Genomic DNA, 23,464 nt, shown 5'->3' with positions numbered 1-23,464 from the left:
ACTTAAATTCAAAAATAGGGATGAGCATCAAGTAGTGCTCTCTATCAATAAATAATCCTGTAAGAAAAATGGACAACAAAAAGATGCCCTCACCTTCGAAATATCTGAAAATGGCCAGCAGTCCCCTTTTTCATGAACTCTGTGTTCCCCTCTCATTAAACCTGTTTAACCTTCTGGTTCAGTAAAACTCTATCTTAATCAATGTGAATTAGCTGAGCTCTTCTAAACCACCTAAAGAAATCTAAACACCATTTATCATGTCATTTCCAGAAGAGAAATAAAAGTCTTGTTTGTTCCAAACAAAGAGACTTACAAATTCTTGGAATGCGACCCGTCCCCTAACTAGGAACTGTAAGTAATTTCTATCACACATGCTTCATGGGCAACAGTAAAGACTCTGAAAGCAAAAGTCTCCTAATGGAGTTGTAATAGTAAGACTCTATTTATGTTTACTGGAAATCACGGTCACTACCATCTAACTAGAGAGTCTGACATACTTTCAGAGCCTTTTCTCTAAAGAGAAAAATAACTAAATCTGAACATCAAACACAAAACCTTTCCTAAAGTATTCAATCATGGTCTGCCGCCTCTTTAAAGAAAATGGGATAAAAAAGGTACATGAATAAATTGCTACTATAATTCACCACCACCACCAGAAAAAGATTCTTTTCCTTGGCCATTTCAAATGATTTAAGTAACAATGCTGATTTATTTTTTCCTCTGAACTTAGAACTCGCCTTCATTTTCCCCTAGAATCCTACCCACAACTCATGCTTTCTTATAAAATGTTTTTTAAATGTAAATATAGTGGGAGAAGAACATTACTAAGACATTACTAAAATGTAGTGGGAAGAAAACATTTTGATGTTATATACATAAATGAAAGATACGGCATTTACGTGGAGGTATTCACCGCTTCTTAATAACAAAGGTGTCTGTAAGAGGAAATACGAGCTGTTGTTGATTGTGTGCTGTCTGCCTGGGTCTAAATTAAGGAATGATTCCAAGGGCGAAGTACAGGGTTCGCTCTCAGTATCCTTCATTTATGTCAACAATTCTGGAGATTAAGCCAAGGAAAGAGACAGAGCCCCATTCAACTTACTATCTGGGTCTTCAAGAGGATTATCATTACAAGAGTCTGTATCTGAGTAGGTTCTTCGGCGTCGCTGGGAGAGTCGGTGAAGTGTAGACACTGGTTCTTTTACAGAGTGGCTACTCCTACAAATTAAATAAAAAGCATTACATTGTAAGGCCTTAAACAAATGATAATACCCTTAATTTAACTGGAGTGGGGTTTTTTTGTTTGTTTTTAAGAGAACGTGCCCTTGCCTGCACATGAGTCGGGGCTGGGGTTAGGCTGGGAGGGGCAGACCAAGAGGGAGAACCTTCAGTAGGCTCTACACGCAGCACAAACGTGACATCAACCCTCATGACCCTGAGATCACGTCCTGAGTCGAAATCAAGACTCCGACGCGTAACCGACTGAGCCACCCAAGTGCCCATTAACTCATGTATTAAATGACTTCTTCAAATGAAAGAGGAACTATTTTTATTCCCAAAGCTCTATGTTAGCAACATTCTACTCCTTCAGACGTCAGGCCACAGGCAAGTCAAATCATTTAGAATCCAGCTGGTAACCTGAAGAATATGACCTCTGAGCCAAACTACATGGAAAGGGGGTACAATAAAGCAACTTCTTTTATAGAGAAGGTCCAGCGAGACAGTAGATGTATCGGATTGTTAACAAATGTTTGAAAACTAAGTCATGACTTCACAAGTGTGTACATCTAGTGTCAATCTGTATCTTATCAAAAATGACAGAGAGAAGAGGAGGGGCAAGCAGGTTAGGAACATGCTAGAGGTCAACTCACTGACACCAGCAAGAACAAATAAACATGGCAAATGGAGGCTACAGACACTGGTGTAAAAGCAGTCTGTGGGGCACCTGGGGGGCTCAGTCAGGTAAGCGTCCACTCTCAATTTCAGCTCAGATCCTGATCTCAGGGTGGTGGTGAAACTGAGCTCCAGTTGGGCTCTGCACTCTGCACTGAGTCTGCTTGTCCCTCTCCCTCTGCTCCTCCCCCTGCTTGCATTTTCTCGCCTCTTTCAAATAAATTAATAAGTAAAACAGTAAAAACATGAATAAGAAGTCGTAGAAACCAGAAAACTAGAAAAATCCATCTAAAATATCCAGTGTAGGGCAGCCCCAGTGGCTCAGTGGTTGAGCACCTGCCTTTGGCCCAGGGTGTGATCCTGGAGACCCAGAATCGAGTCCGATGTCAGGCTCCCTGCATAGAGCCTTCTTCTCCCTCTGCCCCCCCCCCTCTCTCTCCCCATAAATAAATAAAATCTTTTAAAATAAAATAAAAAATAAAATATCCAATGTAGAACCAAATCATAACCCCTCAAAGGACACCAGCTACCACTGTATGGAAAGCCCAACATTTCTGTTAGTAATGACAATCTTGATTCATCAAGAGAAAAGTAATATTAAAATTCTAATTATATTTGAGGCACCTGGGTGGCACAGTTGGTTAAGTGTCCGACTCTTGGTTTCAGCTCAGGTTCTGATCTCAGGGTTGTAAGATCAAGCCTCCCATCGGGATCTGTGCTCAGCAGAGTCCGCTTAATATAAAACGATTTCTCCCTTTCTCTCTGTGCCTCCCCCCTGCACACTCGGGCTCTCATTCTCTCTCTCAAATAAGTAATTTTTTTAAAAAATTCTAATTGTATTTTATTTGATAAGGCAGAAAGGATAAAATACAGTTCAGAAAAATTTCTATCATAAAAATAAAAGTTCATAAAAGGGATCAAGCTTCTATTTTTCTAGAAAACTCAACCAATGAAACTTTTCATTCCCTGACAGGACTGGATATATATCCATCACTGGGCTCCTCTGAGTACATGATAATTCAGAGATTACATAACCATGGCGGGGTGCAGGGGAGAATGACAATAGTAAAGGCTCAGTCAGCACTTCTTCTTAATGTAGAGAAATAAAAGCATATGTCACTACAATTTCATCACTTTCCAAAGAACCAAATAAGACAATCAGAGCAACTGAAAAGACTATTACCTACCGAGATAAAGAACACTTTAGTAGCCTCGGATGTTAGCAAGATCTACTAGAAGGTAAATGTCTCAAATGTGCTGATATGAATATATACTTTAAAACATCAATTAGTTTTTCTCTCTTTGCGGTAAGATCTTTAATTCCTCATAAAACAACGGATTAGGATGAATATAACAAAAAAGCTGTTGTAGGGCGCCTGGGTGGCTCAGCAGTTGAGCGTCTGCCTTCATGCTCAGGGTGTGATCGGGCTCCCTGTATGGAGCTGCTTCTCCCTCTGCCTATGTCTCTGCCTCTCTCTCTGTGTCTGTCATTAATAAATAAATAAAATATCTAAAAACAAAAAAAAACCTGTTGTAAAGTGAGCCTAAACTTTGGGCCCTTGATACCTCAAAAATGGATTTCTACTAACCATAATTTGATATAATATCAAACACCAATAAAAAGTACAATAGTTGGCAAGGCGCTTACCTTGCTGGTTAATTTATTCACTTGTTTTATCTTCACTGACGACCTACTGGGGCCAGGCCCTACACTTCGGTAGAATGCTAAGCAAATCAGAACCAGGCCCTGCCAGGCCCTGCTCAGAAAGTTTCCATCCCACACCACTTGATGTTGAAGGCCCCCAAATCGCCCTAAGTAGGTATGATTTTGAGAGAACTTGGTTAAAAGGAAAGATTATTTTACCTCTCTGAACTGCAGGAACCAGGATGGCTAACAGAACGCTTCATCTAGAAATTTAAAAAGAAAATGAGCATGATCCATATGTCAAGTAGAATAATGCAGCTCTAATTTATTATCCGCTATCATAATTAACAGAAATCTGCTCAGAGGAAAAGATGACTGGCCAAGAAATTTATTTCTTACATACTCGAGCAACACTATCAGCACAATGTCAAGCTTTGTCCCTAATAACCATTCGTTGGAATCTTTCTCAATGCATATCAAAAACATGCTAGGTTCTTTTCTCAATAATAAAAACCAAATTTCATATTTTACATGTACCATATATATGTATGTGCACGTATATAGAAATATGAAAAACATGTATATAACCCATCTAAAAAACTATTTAAAGGAGTATCTAGCAAGTCAGAAAATATTCTAATAAATATCTCTCCCTGTCTTTTTTTTAAAGACCAAGAAGAGAGTCTTTGGTAGTAAAGCTTCTCTTTATAATCCATTATTCAGTAGGTGTTACACAGACGTCCTAACGTATGGTTTTCATGGAAGATGGCATTAATAATTTGAGTCTTTAAAGAAAGAAGAACCAAGTTTCAAATAGGTCTCTAAAACATATTTTTTTTAAAGTTTTAAAAACTGATTAAAAGCATTAATAAAGGGGCAGCCCGGGTGGCTCAGCGGCTTAGCGACTCCTGCCGCCCGGGGTGTGATCCTGGAAACCCGGGATTGAGTCCCAGTCGGGTTCCCTGCATGGAGCCTGCTTCTCCCTCTGCCTGTGTCTCTGCCTCTCTCTCTCTCCTCTCTGTCTCAATAAATAAATAAAATCTTTTTTTAAAAAAAGCATTAATAAATATGACAAATACTAAACACAATTTAAAAGATCCAACTACTCCACTAAAAAAATAGAAGGAGGCCCCCAATTAAAACAGATTATTTCGGGATCCCTGGGTGGCGCAGCGGTTTGGCGCCTGCCTTTGACCCAGGGCGCGATCCTGGAGATCCGGGATCGAATCCCACGTCAGGCTCCCGGTGCATGGAGCCTGCTTCTCCCTCTGCCTGTGTCTCTGCCTCTCTCTCTCTCTCTCTCTCTGTGACTATCATAAATAAATAAAAATTAAAAAAAAAAACAAAACAAAAAAAAAAAAAACAGATTATTTCAATGTTTAGCAAGGGAGCAGAAAAGCAAAGTTTATACTAGGGCTAAGGATAATTGTTTTTATATGCAGGGGCTCAAAGGTCTCATAAGTCCAAGTCTAACGTCTGTGTTATGTAAATGCCTGCTGTGTTTACAAACATGAGCCACCAGTTGCTCTGAGAAATCCCAGCTGAAATGATAACAGATATAACGAAGCCAATTTGCAGTCCAGGAACATCTACATGATTGACATTAAGATGCAAATGGACATTAACATCTCCTTTAACAGAAGTCACTTCCTTTGGGATTATTCACCCATCTAAATTACATTATATCCCCACTACAATTGTCACTCAACCTGTGGAACAAAATGACAATTGTTTGAATTTTCGTTATGATTTGGAAAAAAAATGCAAATTTATTCTAAGGCGTACACAGTGAGATTAACTACATAAAGTAGTTCAAAAATCAGCTTAAATAAAATAGTTTTAGAATTCTCATATACTCATATATTCATATTATTTTAAAAAATTTACTCATACTCATATTATTAAAAAAAATTCCCAAAAGACACATACTGTGTCTCCAGAACTAATTATCATAAGCCACAATTTTTGCTTTATATATGAAGCAAAATGGCAAAACAAGTAAAAATAAGCAACCTCTAACTGATCTTTTTCAGATTAGCTTATTGGACTTTCCTGTAATGTTGCTACTGATAAAGGTTTTGGTTTAAAATAGACAATTATTACAGTTTCTTATACATAAAATACATATATGAACTCTGGACTACAGAGTGTTTGTTAAAGATTTTTTACTTTTTTATTTATTTGAGAGAGAGAGAGAGAACAAGCACAGAGATCACTGTTTTCTAACCAATGTATGATGGGCCAAGCGCAGTATGAAAATGGGTTTTATTAGTTTGGGAAGTGCTAGGTTAACTTAAATGAACTGGGTTTCTCTGTCATAGGTCTTCCTAGAACCTCTTTTATACTAACATGTATCATGAATCTTTGAAAAGAAGTGCTGTGCATTGTTTTTAAAACTTATTTGACAACCCTTTTTGCATATTCTTAATAACATCTCGCAGGACTGTAGTGTTCAGTAGAATAATTTGACAACACAATTATTTATAAAATAATTGTAGATGTGTTATACTGTTAAATAGGGTTAGGATTAGGGAATAACCTATATGGTTGAATAAGAAAATATCTTTTGAGACGGATGTATATATATGGTGTTATGTTCCCACGTTGGGCATATTCAGGATGGTATGGCCCTAGATGTGTGTTGGGAGTGTTATGTTCCTGAGGTTGATATATAAGGGCTACACTGTTTTTTAGTTTTTATTACAAACACTATAGTTGACTTTATAGAGTGAAATGCAATAAAACCACCTCAAAGCTACCTCATTTTTGTATTGAATTTCTAAGGAAAATGCCTTCTGTTACAAATGCTCTGTAGGATAGAGGCACCTGGATGGACCACTTGATTAAGCGTCTGCCTTCCTGGGATGGAGCCCCACATCTGCCTCTCCCTCTGGCCCCCCTCCCCACTCATGTTCCCTGTTCTAAAAAAAACTTTTAAAATCAGTTAATTAATTAAGGTGATGATTTTTACTTAATCTCAAATAGCTTAAATAGGCTGGGGTGGATACAAGCACGTAGGAATAAGTTGTACCCTATTGTTTCTTCTAACAAATAAGCCTTCAAGTAATTGCTAAAAATAGTAGCCAGGTAGCATTCTTCCTTTTATAAAAGGGCTCCTGAAAACACTTAGATGAAAAAAATGTAAAGTCTCATCGAACTCTGTCTCACCTACAGTTCTGCACAGTTTGCCTGAGCAAGTTTATTAGCTTGGGAAGGACAACTAGTCCACTGCCCCCAGCAAAGGGTACTTGTTGTGCAGGGCAATCAGAAGGAAAGAAACTAACACAAAGCACCTGTGTTAAATTGGTCAGCCCTTTTGCATTGGCCTGCTGATGGAAAAGACTTTATTTTACAGATGAAGAAAATGGGGTCCAGAAAGATTCAATAACTTGCCTACTCAGAGGGCTCAAATCCAAATACTGACTACAAAATACTGTTTTCCCTATAACATGTTGCTTCAAACCCCCTACAACTCCTTTATGACTTGCCTAATTTTATCGTTTTGTGGGTAAAACACCACCCCTCCGTGATGTTTTCCAAGTAGAGCAGTGCCCCCAACCTTTTCCATGTCACAATACCCACGGAGCATATTTTCCTGGCACACTGGGGTAAACGGCACAGTCCTCCAAGTGGAGGCGATCAGAACCGCGGCACATGCTGAGTCCAAAAAGTGGAAAGCCTCCAAAAAGAACATGAGTACAACCTTTAAAAAGTTCCATCTGTTGGGGGATCCCTGGGTGGCTCAGCGGTTTGGCCCCTGCCTTCTGCCCGGGGTGTGATCCTGGAGTCCCGGGATCGAGTCCCACATGGAGCCTGCTTCTCCCTCTACCTGTATGCCTCTATGTCTCTCATGAATAAATAAATAAAATCTTTAAAAAAAAAAAAAAAGTTCCATCTGTTGATTATTTCCCTCCCATTGCCACTTTCCTCCCTTAAAAACAAAACCAAAACCCAAAACAAACATGCAACATCACTGGAAGAAAAACAAGTTCCAACCATTTGAACAGGAGAAGGTGACACAGGAGAAACCAAGGGATCCGGATGGGACAGCTGAAACATCTCAGGTTTAAACTTGGCATTCGCTATCTTCACACATTCCTCAAGGGTTGTGATGAATGTATTACATGTGGCACTAAGCAGAGAAGAGGCTTCATTCATGTTCTGAAAAATTACACACTGAGTTAAACAGACCCACACACAGCTATATGCAACCATGCACCACGTTACAATCAAGTGACTAAACGTTATCTCCAACAGACACCTTACTAGGTTAGTGCAAATCTACTTAAAATAAACTACCTCAGAAAATTAAAGCAATACATGAAGAAGAAATATCTATCAAGCAATGTATGAAATTCATTTCCAAGAAAAATGAAGTTTTTGCATTTAAACCAAATATGAATCATATTGAAAAACTATGTACAACAATGTACATGACCTAACCCAAACAGTAATTTTCTAAGTATCAAAATTCTGAAGGTGGTCACAGCAGTGGAACACCCTGAGAGTTACTTAGAGGCAGGCACAATTCATATCTACCCCTTCCTTGGTAAGATACAAACCCCACACTTTTTTTTAAATGACAGTAATGTGTCCTGACCCTGGGGGATGAATACGGACTGGTCTAAGCCAGTCATGGCTATTCCATGACCCTTGGTCAAATATTGGTATCTTAGTTTCCTCTGACCCAGACCAAAGAGATGTGAAGTCTGCCGAGGAGTTGCTGAGACTTTTTGTTACTGGATAAAACCCAGGACAGCAAGTTGAGAAGATCTCTTTCCACCTCGGTTACCTCTAACTGCCTCCTGTATCTGTGTGACCTTGGTCTTCACCCCAACACCTTGGGCATAAAAATCAAATACACCAAGAATGGCAGAGTGGAAGGACAGAACAAGCCCAGGTCCTTGATACTGTCACTGAGCAGCAGGAGCAAATGTGAGGACACCTACCTCTGAAGAGCTCGTAATGAAACAGGAAATGGCCTTAGGGTTTAATGTGCCTGCAACTAAAGGTGACCTCACAGAAGATTGCTCCCCACCAGGAGAAGGCCACAGGAGAAGTAGGAAGATTTCTTGTCCCATTTCTCCCAAGTTAGGTAAAAGGGGACTGGGAACCATGCCAACCTCTCAACCAGAGAACAGCAGGGCCCACTGATCCTCCTTTATCCGAAAGTGTGACCCTATATCATAGCCAGGCCTACAAATCTGACACCTGATTCCTGTATTGCTGTCCTGAGTACTTTTTTAAAAAGTTATTTGATAAAAACTAAATTATCAACTCTCAGTCACTGAAACTGGGACCTTAGAAGGAGAGGAGCAGTTGTCCAAGGATTCCTGCAGCTAGCCCAGAAAGCAAGCCTAGAACACTTCTTCCCCACCCCAACCTCCAAATCATCAAAGTGGCTACAAAAATAAGCCTTGATTCCCTGGAGAAATGTGCTGCTTCCAGCTTTACACTGGTTGCACAGATACCATCTAGAAGATCCTAGATATCCAGAATCTGTAGTAGGGACAGGCCAGAAGAGCTAAAAAAACAGCTCATTTTGAAACCGCTTCTCTATCACCCTATGGGAAGAACCTCAGCCTCCAGTGTTATTACAAAGCATAACCGGACATGAAGGGATCATCTTTGTATACCTCTACGCTGGGCGATGAATGATTCTCATCATGGTGAACAAATTCTTGGATAGTATGAACTTGCTGCATTAGGAGATCACAGTAGAGGCGAAGTTCAGACATTTTGGTTTTCAGAGATTCACTGGTTTCACTTATTTCTGAAAGGAACATATATAAACATTCAGTTAGAGATTGCATTCATATTTTTGGGGCAATAAAACAAAACAGAATCATTTAAAAAGTAAGGCAATGGATAGAAATACCTAAAGCTTAAGAGGTGGGAGCCCTTGGAAGTAGGTTACAAGGGTCTTGAAGAAATACCTTCTCTTCAAATAATTGGGGAAAAAAAATAGGAGTCATATATCTGGCATGAGGTTTAGGTAGATTAATTTCCAGAGGCAGGGTGATGACTACTGGATTTTTTTTTTAAGATTTTATTTATTTTGAAAGAGAGAGAGAGCAAGTGAACACACAAGTGGGGGGAGAGACAGAGGGAGAGAGAATCCCAAGTAGACTACGCTGAGCATGGAGTCTGACGTGACTCGGGGCTCCATCTCACAACCCCGAGATCATTACCTGAGCTGAAACTGAGAGTCAGTCACTTAACCAACTGAGCCACGCAGGTGCCCCCAAAACTGGATGTTTTATATAGGATATTCCCATTCCATCACTCATCTTTCATTTTAAAAGTGCTTATATTTCTTTTTTTGTAAATTGTCTTCTCTCTGTCCTTTACATATTTTTCCAGTTCTGATGTTCGATTTTAATAATATCCAAATTAATAATTTAGAAAAGTTCTTACACATTGAAGAGAGCAATCCTTCCCCTGTCCTATATACTGCTAGTGCTTTTCCAGGTCTATCTGCTCTCTTCCGGTTTGCTTTATTGTGCATTTTGACATGTAGAAGTTTTCCAATTTTTACGTAGTTAAAACCACTGTATATAAACATCTATTTTCTTCTGTTCCTCTCATAACTTTGTTTTCACATTTTATTATTTTCAGAATTGGTTTGTTAAGAGTTTACCTTCTTTTCCTTAATATGTCCAGGCACACTAAACATCCAGCCCTTGGGCAGCCCGAGTGGCTCAGCGGTTTAGGGCCGCCTTCAGCCCAGGGCATGATCCTGGAGTCTCGGGATCGAGTCCCACATTGGGCTCCCTGCATGGAGCCTGCTTCTCCCTCTGCCTGTGTCTCTGCCTTTCTCTCTCTCTCTGTGTCTCTCATGAATAAATAAATAATTTTTTTAAAAATCCAGCCCTAATCTCAGCCATTTGCTGACCAGTACCTTCTAAACTAGCAGTATAAACAGCAGAGGAAAAAAAAATAATAATAAAATAAAATAAAAAATAAAATAAAATAAACAGCAGAGGAAGCAGGGGAAAATACACATAGTAGATCCTGGCATTTCTCCATATACCATGAATCAGTGGCACTGCTTTATGATACCAGCCACTACGTCACTCTAGCCACAGTGGACCAAACAAGCTTTATCTGCCCATTTGACCTAACATAAATTAACTTCTACTCAAATTTAAGTCCATTCCTTCTTTTTTTTTTCAACTGTAGTACAAGACACATAATAAAATCTACTGTTTTAACCATTTTTAAGTAGATAGTTGAGGGACATTAAGTACATTCACAGTGTCCTACAACCATTACCGTCATCCATCTCCAGAACCTTTTCATCTTTCCAAAGTAAAACTTGACACCCATTCAACAATAAAGCCCCATCTCCCCTACCCCCTGCCCCCTGTCAACCATTACTGTACCTTCTGTCTCTAAAAATCTGACTATTCTAAGTATCCCAGGAAGTGCAATCATGTAATATTTGTCCTTTTGTGACCAGCTTATTTCACTTAGCTTTCAAGATCTACCCATTTGGTAGCATGTGTCTGAATTTCCTTCCTTTCAAAGGCTGAATAATATTCCATTGTATATATAATACTACATTTTGTTTATCTCTTTGTCTATGGACATTTGGGTTATTTCCACCTTTTGACTATTGTGAATTTCCATTCCTTCTTATCCTACCCTTAGCCACATGCTACCCATGATGTTCTTTCATATATTTTTAAATGATTCTAAATTTAGTTCGGGGCCTTCATTTTTCAATACCCATAATTTAGTTGTTTTCAGTAATCTAACTGCTACTAGCTTTTAATTATAAAAGTAATATATTCTCAATGAAAATTTTTGGAAAATCAAAAAACTATAAAAAAGAAAAACCAAATAACTGCAAACTCACTATCAAAATATAATTTTTTTTTTAAAGATTTCATTGATTTACCTGAGAGAGGTGGGGGTGGAGAGAGCACATGAAGGGGAGCAGGGGCAGAGAGAAAGGGAGAAGGAGACTCTGCTGAACAGGGAGCCCAATGCAAGGCTCATCCCAGGACCCTGGAATCATGACCTGGACAGAAGGCAGACGCTTAACCAATGGAGCCATTTAGGCACCCCTATAAATACTGTAGTATTTTCACATTATATCTGCATATGACTGAACCAATACCATAAATTATTTGCTTTGCTTTTGATTTTTATTCAATCCATTTAAATTGGCAAATATATGATAAAGTCAAAGGTACCAAAGGGTATATATAGTGAAAAGTAAGTCTCCTTCCCACAAATCACCCTTCCAAAGGTAACAACTTGACCAATTCTATGTATCTTTCCTGAGCTGGCCAAATGAATGGATAGGTAATTTTGAATCCTGTTTTTTTGCAATTATCATTTAATGTTGGGCATTTTTTCACATTATTAAAATTCCTTGTAAACATTTAACTGGCTACATATCAGCTTATATCAACCTATAGTTTATTGAATCATTCCCCTAAATTTAAACCTTTGCATTGTTTACAAATTTGTTTACTATGATGAATATCTATGCATGTATATTATCTTCTACAGGGCATTCCTGGGTGGTGCAGCGGTTTAGCACCTGCTTTTGGCCCAGGGTGTGATCCTGGAGACCCGGGATCGAATCCCACGTCGGGCTCCCAGTGCATGGAGCCTGCTTCTCCCTCTGCCTGTGTCTCTGCCCCTCTCTCTCTCTCTCTCTCTCTCTCTCTCTCTCTCTGTGACTATCATAAATAAAATAAATAAAATAGAAATATTTTATATTATCTTCTACATTTCTACTTATCTCTTTAGGATAGATTGTTAAAAGTAGTGAACAGGACAATTTACATTTGTGTCTAAGAAAATATTCTAAAAAAATATATTCTTGTCACAAAGAAAAAATTCCATTTACCTTTTTCTTTTTTAGTCCTAGTATCAGTCAAACAGGCTTTGGAGCTCCCCAGAGCAACCAGCCACCTCTGTCTTTCAGCCGCGTTCACTGCCTTCATGTAGAAATGCTGCTCTCCTGGAATGATTAATTCCATTCTGGTGTTGTCTGCTGAATGGACTATGATGATGAACACAGGAGAAATACAGTCACAAACTTAAGTAATTTGGGGCAAATCAAACAATCACTCTTACAGTATTAGAGGTTTCAGACACCTAAAACAAGAAGTTGAGCTTCAGGATGCAGGCATTGCCTCTCCCTAAGGCGCTATCTAGTGGCACCTTCAAAACCACATTCTTACATATAACAGTGGTGCCAAAGCGGTGGTAGCAAGAGAAAAAGAAAACAGCAATGAAAACCAAATGCTCCCTCTCTTGGGGCTGTCTGTACTACTTTAAATACACAGATATTGTCACACTTATCACACTTCATACACACACACACACACACACACACACACACACATAATTTATTTATTTATTTGAGAGAGAGTACAAGCAGAGGGGAGGGATAGAGGGAGAGGGAGAAGCAGACTCCCCACTGAGCAGGGAGCCTGACATGGGGCTCAATCCCAGGACCCTGAGATCATGACCTGAGCCGAAGCCAGACACTTAACTAACTGAGCCACCCAGATGCCCCTTATCACAAATTTCTTACTGATTTCTTTGAAAGCAAAGTCTGCATTTTAGTATCCCCCAAGCCTAGGACAGTGCCTGACATTCAGAAGCAGCACAATAAATGGTACCTATGGCCACCATTAGCACAGTAGTCCTCAAATAAGGGGCAATAAGGGGCACATCATAAGAGAGTATTTTGGAGTGTTCTCCTCCTCCTCCTCTCCTAGACTACCCCCTGCCCCAATACTCTGACAAAAGAGAACTGATCAAGAATTATACTGAGCCATCCTCAATCTTTGTTGTAACACTAAATTTGTGTTACATTGTCCTTAATCAACAAGCATTTACTCAGCTCAGAGCAGTGCCTGGTAGAAGGAGAAGAGAGGAGAGGAGAAAGAAAGGAGTCTTTGCTCTAACAGACCTGACAATTTAACCAGGGAAACAAACTGACACACCAAAAGTAATCAAAATAACTAAATGATAAACTCTTTAGTACAGAGACATCATTTGTAAGTAAAATGAAAGTAAGAAGAGGTAGGAACTAAGGCTTCAGGAAGAAGGATTTGACAATAGTACGATTTAGGTAAGAGAGAAACTGCATTTAAAAAGGCCTAGATGAGGAAATAAACATAACATGTACCAAGAAGACAACATGGTAATGATATTCATGAATGGACAAGCTGAGTTGAGCCAAATCTTCAGGGGCCCTGAAAGTCTGGTACAAGTCCTAATTTATATGATTAATTACTGAAAATATTGACCAGATGTCCTATGGCAAATAATGCCACAAAAACTTTGCTAGCTTATTATTCTACTTATAAAGGCCAACCTTGGATGTAGATAATGAAATACATAAACATGCAACAATCAGTGATGGGTGCAAAAGATTTCCAAGCTAGGATAGAACTACTGAAATCCCCAGGCTCCAAGAGTAGCCCTCGTTTGGCTACTCGTTAATACCAGTGAAAGCACCAATAGCTACCTCAAAAGAAAACAAAGCTCTGATTTCTAATAATTATTGCTACAAATGAAAATAAGATGACTCCTCTTTTTTTTTTAAGTAGGCTCTATGCCCAGTGTGGGGCTTGAACTCACAACCCTGAGATCAAGAGTCACACGCTCCACCAACTTAGCCATCCAGGCACTTGAAGATGACTTTTTAAATATACCAAAATTGGTGTAATAGTCTAAGGATATCCCATTCACAGTTGTCATCTGAGAAGACAATAAACTTGAGAACAAGGCTCCCAAAACATCAAGTTCTTAGCATAAAATGGACAAGACCTCTATATGCAAAACTGTAAAATACTGAAATTTAAAACCCCATTAAATACAGGAATATACCATGTTAATAGATTATAAGACTCAATATTGTCAAGAACATAATTCTCCCCAAATTAATGTATAGATTCAATACAATTTTTGGAAATTTACAAGTAGATTCTAATATGTGTTAAGGAAATGCAGAGTTGATCAATAATAACCAAGACAATCTGAAAAAGAACAAAGTTAGAAGACTTAGACTATCAGATACTAAGAAGTATAGAACTAAACAAATTAAGACTGTGATATTGGCAAAAGGATGGAAAAGTAGGCCCTTGGAACAAAAAACAGTCCAGAAAATGGCCTAATGCACACAGTCGCTCACTCTGTGACAAAGATGTTCCTACAGTGCATTAGGTGAAAGGCTGCTGTTGTCCATAATTGATATTCAGTCAACTGAATATCCCTCTAAAAAAATTAATCTTGGGGATCCCTGGGTGGCTCAGCAGTTTAGCATCTGCCTTCGGCCCAGGGCATGATCCTGGAGGCCCCAGGATCAAGTCCCGCATCGGGCTCCCTGCATGGAACCTGCCTCTCCCTCTGCCTGTGTCTCTGCCTCTCTCTCTCTCTCTCTCTCTCTCTCTCTCTCTGTCTCTCATGAATAAATAAATAAAAATCTTAAAAAATATATTAATCTTAACCCATGCTGATACTGTATATAAAAGTAAATTTTAAGTCAATCACAGGGCAGCCCCGGTGGCTCAGCGGTTTTAGCACCGCCTTCCACCCAGGGTGTGATCTTGGAGACCCAGGATCGAGTCCCATGTCCGACTCCCTGCATGGAGCCTGCCTCTCCCTCTGCTTGTTTCTCTCTCTCTCTCTCAGTCCCTCTCTCTCTAAGTCTCTAATAAAAAAAAAAAGTCTTAAGTATCAAGGACTTAAGTAACAAGGTAAAACAATAAGCCTTCAAAAAGAAAAAAGATTTCCTAAGGACATAAAAAGTTCTAATTTAAAAAACTGAAAAACTGGACTTTATTAAAATTAAGAACTTCTGTTTATCAAAAGATACCTTTAATAGAGAGAAAATACTAAATTGGAAGAAGATACAACACAGAGAGTCATTTGGACTATATAAAGAACTCCTACAAGTCAACATGAAAGCCCAATTTAGAAATTAAGTCAAAGACCTGACTAGGGACTCCAAAAGAGAAGAATGTTCATATGGCTAATTAATATCCAGAAAAAAAAAACCGATCAGTAGTTATTGAAGACATACAAGTTAAGACCACCATGAGATAGATACTACTATGCACACTAGAAATATTCAAAATCTTCAAATTGATAATGCAAATTTTGGCAAGGACACAAAGCAACTGGAACTTTCATACTCTGCTAGTTCAAGAATAAATTGGTACAACCACTTTAGTAAACAATTTGGCATCATCTGTGACGAAGATTCTCTCCCTGATCAAACCTCAGTCAGGTTCCTTGGAGCCCTCTGCTTGACTAGGCCCGACCTTGGACTTCCATCTCTATATCCCTGTAGAGCCCAATGTTAGCAAGAATTCTCCTAAGTCTATCTAGCCAGAATCCTATACCGTCAGTATCTGATTAGCCTCATGTCTGAACAAATTCCTCTACCACCAACATCCCCTGGGTAATGTGCGATCACCCTGCCTGCTGTCAGCAAGAATCCTGGGGGTCAGTTTAACCAGAATGCCCCCCAATCCCTGATGTTTCCTCTTAGCAATTTTCCATCCACTGATCCCTCCACTTGGCTCCTTAGTTACAAATTCCCACTTTTCCTTATCGTATTTGGAGTTGAACCCAATCTCTCTCCCCCACTACAAAACCCCACTGCAGTAGTCCCTATACCTATCGTGAGAGACTTGAATAAAGTCAGCCTTACTAACAGGCGTCAAGAATCATTTTCTCCTTAATTCTGCTAAACCTAACGTAGGAATACCCAATGCCTCAGCAATCCCACTTCACTGCCAGACATATACTGAAGAGAAACAGCATACACATGTTCAACAAAAGAAATATATAAGAATTTTAGTGGCAGGCAGCCCCAGTGGCCCAGCGGTTTAGCGCCACCTTCAGCCCGGGGTGTGATCCTGGAGTCCTGGGATCGAGTCCCACATCAGGCTCTTTGCGTGGAGCTTGCTTCTCCTTCTGCCTGTGTCTCTGCCTCTCTCTCTCTCTCTCTCTCTCTGTGTGTGTGTGTGTGTGTGTCTATCATGAATGAATAAATAAAATCTTAAAAGAAAAAAAAATCTAGTGGCAGCTTTATTCGTAATCGCACATGGAAAAATATATATATACATCAATACTAGAATGAACAGCTAAATTGTAGGATATTCACAACAGAAATAAACTACAACTCAGTAACAATGACTGAATTTCTATTACACAGAAAACATGGGTGAACGTCACAATGTTGTTGAAAGAAGCCAACACACACCCAAAAATACTGATTTATTCCATTTATAAAATGTTCAAAATAGGCAATATTTATCGATGGTGATACAAGTTAGATTAATAGTTACTTTTTAGAGGGATTAGTGGCTGAGGAGACATGATAATATCCCAGCATCTGGGATGCTGATTATATTCTAATTCTTAATCGGATTACTGGTTACACAAGTGTGTGTGCTTTGTAAACATTCTTCAAGCTGAATATTTAAGATATGTTCTCTTTTCTGTATGTTATTCTTTTTTTTTCTGTATGTTATTCTTGAATAGAATGATTACTTGAAACAAACAACAAAAGTAAAAATGCTCCCATAGCTTGAAACATTTTAGAATTGCCTTAGGCTTCTGTCACTAAATCCTTTAAATATCCGCAAGAGTGGCAAATCTTTGAACTTTGTAGTTTGATTTTTTTTATTCTTATCAAGTATCATTTGGAATCAAACCTGGGGTATAAAACGAGATAAAACCATTAAAAAATAAATAAAAACTCATACTTTGTGCTTTTCCTGTGGGATTTATCGACTGGTTCATAAGGCAATTCTAAGAGGAGCTCTAAAGTGTTACGGGTGATGGTGGTGCAATTAAAAATAAGTACATCAAAAATGAGTACCTGGAAAGCCAACACTTACTGGCACACATTTTGGTATATTTGTTAAAAAATAAACAACAAGGACAGCCCAGGTGCCCTTTAGCACCACCTTCGGCCCCGGGCCTGACCCTGGAGACCTGGAATCAAATCCCGCATCGGGCTCCCTGTGTGGAGCCTGTGTCTGTCTGTCTGTCTGTCTCTCTCTGTGTGTCTCTCATGAATAAATAAAATCTTTTAAAAAAATAAAATAAATGAGGAAATAAAAATAAAAATAAACAACAAAACTATACCGCATATATTTCAGGGAAGACACAATGACAATACACTAGGCTGAAGTGTTTTTATATCTTAGATAGCCATGACTTCCTTCCATTAGAAAAGAAGTAATTCTCAACTAACATGAGCGTGTTACAATCACTTGGCAGACGTGTGCATCTTGGAGAAAGCACCCTGGAGACACTGATCTACCCTGAGCTATGAATCACTGCTGGTGAAATAGCCCCAGTAGTTAACACGTCTTGCATGAATGTGAAGAGCCAGATATGTAGCAAGCAAGAAAATTCTATTTTGTCTCCATGGCTAAATCATACTAAGAAGTACCACAAAACCATACAAATTTAGCAATCCAGCCCTAGAAAATGTACATTAACACATTAGTTGCTGCTTTGGTTTAACATAAATAAGAAAATGCACAGAGCGGTAAGGTTACTCTGAAGTATTTGATAGCTCTGACCAAGAGCTCACCGCGTCAAAGGAAGCACCCTTCAGGAAGGACAAGTATTCAAGCTACAGAGGAAAAACAAAAAAAAGCCTGTTGGTGTTTGATAGTCACTCCTCTAGTGCTTTTTCCTTCAATGCCCTGAAGAATTCAATACTTTCCATTATCATCTTATCTGATCTCTCCTACCTACCTCCACTCCACACAACCCAACCACACATACAAATGAATCAATGGTCCATGAAAACTTCCATCACGAAAATTATAGCATGACCTACTGCTTTATCTCTTCTCCTTTGCAAGAAAAGGAAAATATCGCCATCACCCAGAAAAGCTTATCTCCAATTCAGCAAAGAACCGGAGTTTATGACTCTGACTTCATGTTTTATCAAAACCCTACAGAGCTTGCCTCATTATCTTCCACTTTCTCTTTTTTTAAATAAGATCTATGCCTAACATGGGGCCTGAACTCCTGACCCCAGGATCAAGAGTTGCATGCTCTCCCGACTGAGCCAGCCAGGCGCCCTGCCTCATCATCTTTAGAGCTCAGTTTTCTAATCTTCACAGCACCTTTATAATGAGAATGAATTGTGAACTCAGTTCACAATTGTGAACTCAGTATGGACACTGAAGTAGCATCCACAAGAAATTGTTTTTCAGGTCCAAATTGGAAGACTAACACTAAGATTTTCCATTTCAACTCAAAGTACATGTATAAAAGGAGAAATGCAAAAAAAACTGTGCTTAACTTAACAATGCTAAGTGCCACTCTTAATTACTAAGGAAATAAATGCTATTAGAAGATCCCTACTGGACTAGAAATCCTTTTTTCCCTCTTTTTGGATTACAGTGAAGAACATTTTACTTACCTAACTTCAAATTTCTCTAATTCCACGTATTCGCTTACCTTTAATTTCACAAACTGCCATCTTTATACTTCCTTTGCTCCCTTTGCAAACATCATCTTGTGAATCATAGTAGGAAAGGATTCCATTATCTAAAACAAACCAACGAGGCTGCCAACCTACAAAGATTATAAATAACAAAAGATTACTAAGAAATGACTTTAATCACATAGAAAACTATGGTTTCAAAATTTGCCACCCATGTTTTCTTGGCTCTAAAAGTAACATTCTGACAATGAAATTTTTCATGGCCAACGCTCACCCAAAACATTCTTGCCTTAATCCCACTTCTGCAGAAATCTATAGATCAGCAAAAATATAGGGAGTAATACCTTTATTCTGGCTCACAACCTTCTCAGTAACAACCCATGAGACCCATCCTCAGTAATAACCCCACACAGGGTAAAACATGACTAAGCCCCTTTTCCTGAAGGGAACAGAGTTGTGTTTCAATGTAATGGAAAAGGCAACAGAAACGCAGATTCTAGCCCCAGCTCTAGTCTCACTCTTTAGTTAGATAAGCTGAAACAAATCTTTTCATTTCAACAAATAGCAAAAATTCTCAGTCTCCGTAATGAGCAGATTGAACAAGATGACCTCTCAGGTGTCAGCGACCCAGCCCTTTAATTCTGCAATGTGACCCCTCTCTTCCACGTTGCCTAAGCAAACTGCCATGCACAAGCGAGTGCTGAATGAATTCTATCTACTCTCTTCCTCGGAAGCTGCATACTCTGTGTGAGAACATGGACTCCCCACAATCCCTCTCTCCTTGCCCTGCTGCTCCACAGCTCAGGCACAAATGCTAGAAACTGCGATCATTCATTTCAGTTGTGTTTATTCAGGGACTAGATTACACAACTGTCATAGACTTGGCTCTAAAGCAAACCTGAGGACAAGGTTGATGGCTTTCCCCAGAGTTCAACTGCCACTCTTGCAAGCCAAACTCAATGTTCCCTAAAATCTTAACACGCATGCTACTAACTTACAACACTTCGTTGATTAATAACACAGTGGACTCTTCCCACAGTACCTCACAGAAGACAGGGTGACTGTCCTTGTTCTTTCTGTAACTATTAAATCACAATTTGGCCTGCTCACATTAGACGTGGCCCGCGATATGCTTAATTCAGTTTCTCCAGGGCCAAATAGTAGCAAGACAGTGGCAGATGGGAGATTCATTCTTACATCCTAATACAGACCCAGGACTTATCTCCCCAAATGGCTTTTCCTGTAACACTTTTGAAATGACAGCATCGAGTCATCATAAAGAGGTTAAATTTCACAAGAGGGAATGTCATAATATAGTTCAGAAAGATGGGCATCTAAAATAATTAAAATACGTTTCAAACACTTGGAAAAATCTTACTATGAAACACTATAACCCCTAATGAGGCCTATCAAATTAAAAGGTAAGTTCTTTCGGTACAGCAGCTTTATCTGGTCTGTCGTTGCATTCCCAGCACCTAGAATGGTGCCTGGTACATAACAGGTGCTAAAAAAAAAATGTATATCTCAATTAAATGAGTGATTAAATACCAGAAAAGTGAGATAATGCACTTTATCCATGAGAGTAAAGATATGCTGTATATTCCATGAAAGTATATTGTAATATGGAGCACACAGAGAAATGATGAAAACATTATCTTTCCAAACACTAATTCACCACCGGCAAACAAATTATAAGCAGAGTGGTAAAAGTACACTCCACCCAGATGTAGTGTGCCTATAAGACAAATCATGATTTTGTAAACCTTCATTATTGTGATTCAACATTGCTTTAAAACAAATAACGAGCAAAATGACTCATTTAGAATTTGTAGCAACTTGAAAGGTGACCATGGTGAAATATATTAAAGTAATTAAGACTGTTATCTCTACACACCTTTTCAAAGACATATTTAATTAAAACAATCTAAATGATTCATACAGGTATATAATAGAGGGCTACATGTGAAAGATTCATAGGCATTCTTTAAAAAAAAAAAAAGAACACTGTCTTTTTATCTTCAATGTTACTGAAATCCTTATTCTCTACAAAGGATTCTCAAAGAACACTGTCACGAAACTGAAATCATTCATTATGAAGAGCTGCTCACTCTTCTGACCTAAGATGAACTAAAATTAATAATCGGCGTGCCACTGAGTCAAATTTATATTTTTAAAGTGGAATTCTTTCAAACCAAAGATTTCATTTCAGCAAGCTTCTACAATGCATACTAGCAGTTTGCTTAAATGCTCTGCAAAGACTAAAAGCTTAAGCACATGTGGTTAAAAGCTCAACCAGCTGGTGTTCAGTGCCCCAGATGAGAAAGATGGCCACAAAGACATTTGGCTCCAGGAATAAATTATGACTCATCTCAGTAATCACCCATTGCTCTAGGCTAGGCATAAGCGGTTCCTCGCAAGACACTGTAGACACTATGCTTATGAATGTTTGCAGTGAGACGATCATTTGCATTTCAAAGCATGGAAACCACTATCTTTAAAGTTAATACGTATCTCAACTAAACAGCCAGTTCTCACAACTGCCCAAAGGAAAATGCTTAAGGAAAAAAATACCTCATTTTCTAAACATTCCCCACTAAAACGTGTTATTTCTAGAAACAAAGTGTTTTACGTTTTATGGTTGAGCAAAACAAAACATGCACGTATCATAAATGCCAAAGCATTTGCTGCTACAGATCAGGCTTTAGCATTCCAACTAATTGGAAAGAGAGAGTGATAGGAAGGAAGGAAGGAAGGAAGGAAGGAAGGAAGGAAGGAAGGAAGGAAGGAAGGAAGGAAGGAAGGGCAACTGTAGCTCAGGCTTATGCTTTAAAGTATTTATGTGCAGATTTTGCACAAGGTCAGGGTATTTATGTGCAGATTTTGCACAAGTTGAGTGCACTATGCAGTTACAAAGGGGTTCAACACTCCAGGCAGAGTAAGAAAGTGGTTTGCAAGTCAAGACACCTGTTATACTGGAACAAGAAATCTGTTTGCTACGTAACCTTATTTTAAACCCATTTCCTTTCCCGTAATGTGGCGAGATCACAGAATCCTGGACCCTCAAGATAAACGAACTGCTCATCCTGTGCTTCACAGACTGAGATCTTAAGACGGTAAGAGTCTGGTCTTCAGTGTGGGTTGATGGCTCATCGGCAGAGATGAGCCTAGGACTCGGAATTAAGGCTCTTTTAATGAGCGAGGCTGTTGGTGTCACGGCCCTGCTGGTCTCTCATTTCTGCAAAACTCCAAAGTTCAGAGATTTTTCCTTCCGACCCACTTCCTGGTGACACGGACTTGACTTGGTCCACTTGTGCGTATTTGCACTTCGCCTCCAACCACTTCTCACACACTTACCTGGATTCCAAAACCTAAAGGTGTATCCGACAACCAACTCCTAAAAGAGAACGTGATCTGGGAACAGTTTAACAACTCCCCACAGGGAACTTTTTAAATGACCGTGCTAAAAAAAAAAAGAAAGAAAAGAAAAGAAAAGAAAAAAGAAATAGAGGAGAGATTTCTTAACACTGAATCCGGATCTGAGAGGCGCCACCCCGGCCCCAGGGCGCACGACTCCGTGGGCCACGGGGCGCCGAGCGCAGGGTGCGGTGGGTGGAGGCGGCGACCACACGGGCGGCGGGGCTGGAAACTGTCCCGGAAGCCACGGGAGGAAACCGGGAGGGTGACGCGGGCCCCGGGGGCCCCGGAGGGCGCGCGGCCTGGAGGTCGGCCCCGCAGAGCCCGCTCCTGGGGGCGGGGGCCGGGTCAGCCCGCAGCACCGGGCGCGGGGGTCCGAGGGTCGCCGCGGGCCAGGTGCACCCCCGCCCCCGCCCAGGCCGCCCAGGCCCGGGCTGTCCCGCCACCCCCGGGGCCCCGCGCCCCGACCTGTCAGGTAGTTGGTCCACTTGTACAGAACCCCCTCCATGCTTCAGGGCCCCGCGCCGCGCATCCTCCGGCCGGGCGCCCGCCGCGCTGCTGGGTGGCGCGGAGCGTGGGCAGCCGCTCCCGGCCCGACTCCCCGGGCGCTCAGCCCGCGCCGCCGGGACGTGGCGGCCCCTAGAGGCCGGGGCGGCGGCCGCCGCGTGCAGCTCGGGGGCCGCCCCGCGCGGGCTCTCGCATCCCCGGGCGGCGGCGGCGGCGGCGGCCCAGGCACAGGCACAGGCACGGGCACAGGCACCAGCGCCCCCGGCTCCGGCTCGCGCTGCCAGCCCGCGGCTGCGCCCTCCCGCGCCCCGGCTGCGCCCTCCCCCCCCGCCCCGGGCTCCCCGCTTGCTTTCATTGACCCCGACGTCGCTTTCACTTCCTGGATGAAAGGGGCCGGCTCGTCCCGGGAAACCCCTCCCCGGCGGCGGGGCCGGAGGAGCGGGCGCGGCCTGCAGCCCCGCGGGGAGGGGGCCGGGCGCCAGGGGGCGGGGGGGGGGGGGGCGGGTGCAGCCCGGGCCTCCTCCTCCTCCGCTCCCCCCACCCCCCTC

General features: G+C 40.7%; 1 protein-coding gene across 2 annotated transcripts in view; it reads right to left on the bottom strand.

Annotated features, from left to right (window-relative positions):
- PLEKHA3 (pleckstrin homology domain containing A3) overlaps positions 1-23,464 on the bottom strand; it is a 29,098-nt gene that overhangs the window by 3,272 nt on the left and 2,362 nt on the right. Inside the window, exons 1-7 of one of the 2 annotated variants that reach the window (XM_072752062.1) lie at positions 22,878-23,101; positions 19,010-19,126; positions 12,405-12,560; positions 9,175-9,311; positions 7,535-7,699; positions 3,758-3,801; positions 1,103-1,218 (exon numbers count right to left, since the gene is read on the bottom strand). In XM_072752062.1, the coding sequence (XP_072608163.1) occupies positions 1,103-1,218; positions 3,758-3,801; positions 7,535-7,699; positions 9,175-9,311; positions 12,405-12,560; positions 19,010-19,126; positions 22,878-22,917 (775 nt within the window). In that variant the 5' untranslated portion in view covers positions 22,918-23,101. Of the gene's footprint in view, positions 1-1,102; positions 1,219-3,757; positions 3,802-7,534; positions 7,700-9,174; positions 9,312-12,404; positions 12,561-19,009; positions 19,127-22,877; positions 23,102-23,464 lie in introns of those variants that run through there. The other variant, XM_072752063.1, reaches the window with a different exon arrangement.

This window comes from Vulpes vulpes, chromosome 3 (genome assembly GCF_048418805.1).
Source record: "Vulpes vulpes isolate BD-2025 chromosome 3, VulVul3, whole genome shotgun sequence".
Taxonomy (NCBI): domain Eukaryota; kingdom Metazoa; phylum Chordata; class Mammalia; order Carnivora; family Canidae; genus Vulpes; species Vulpes vulpes.
This window is presented reverse-complemented; position numbering and strand designations above follow the sequence as displayed.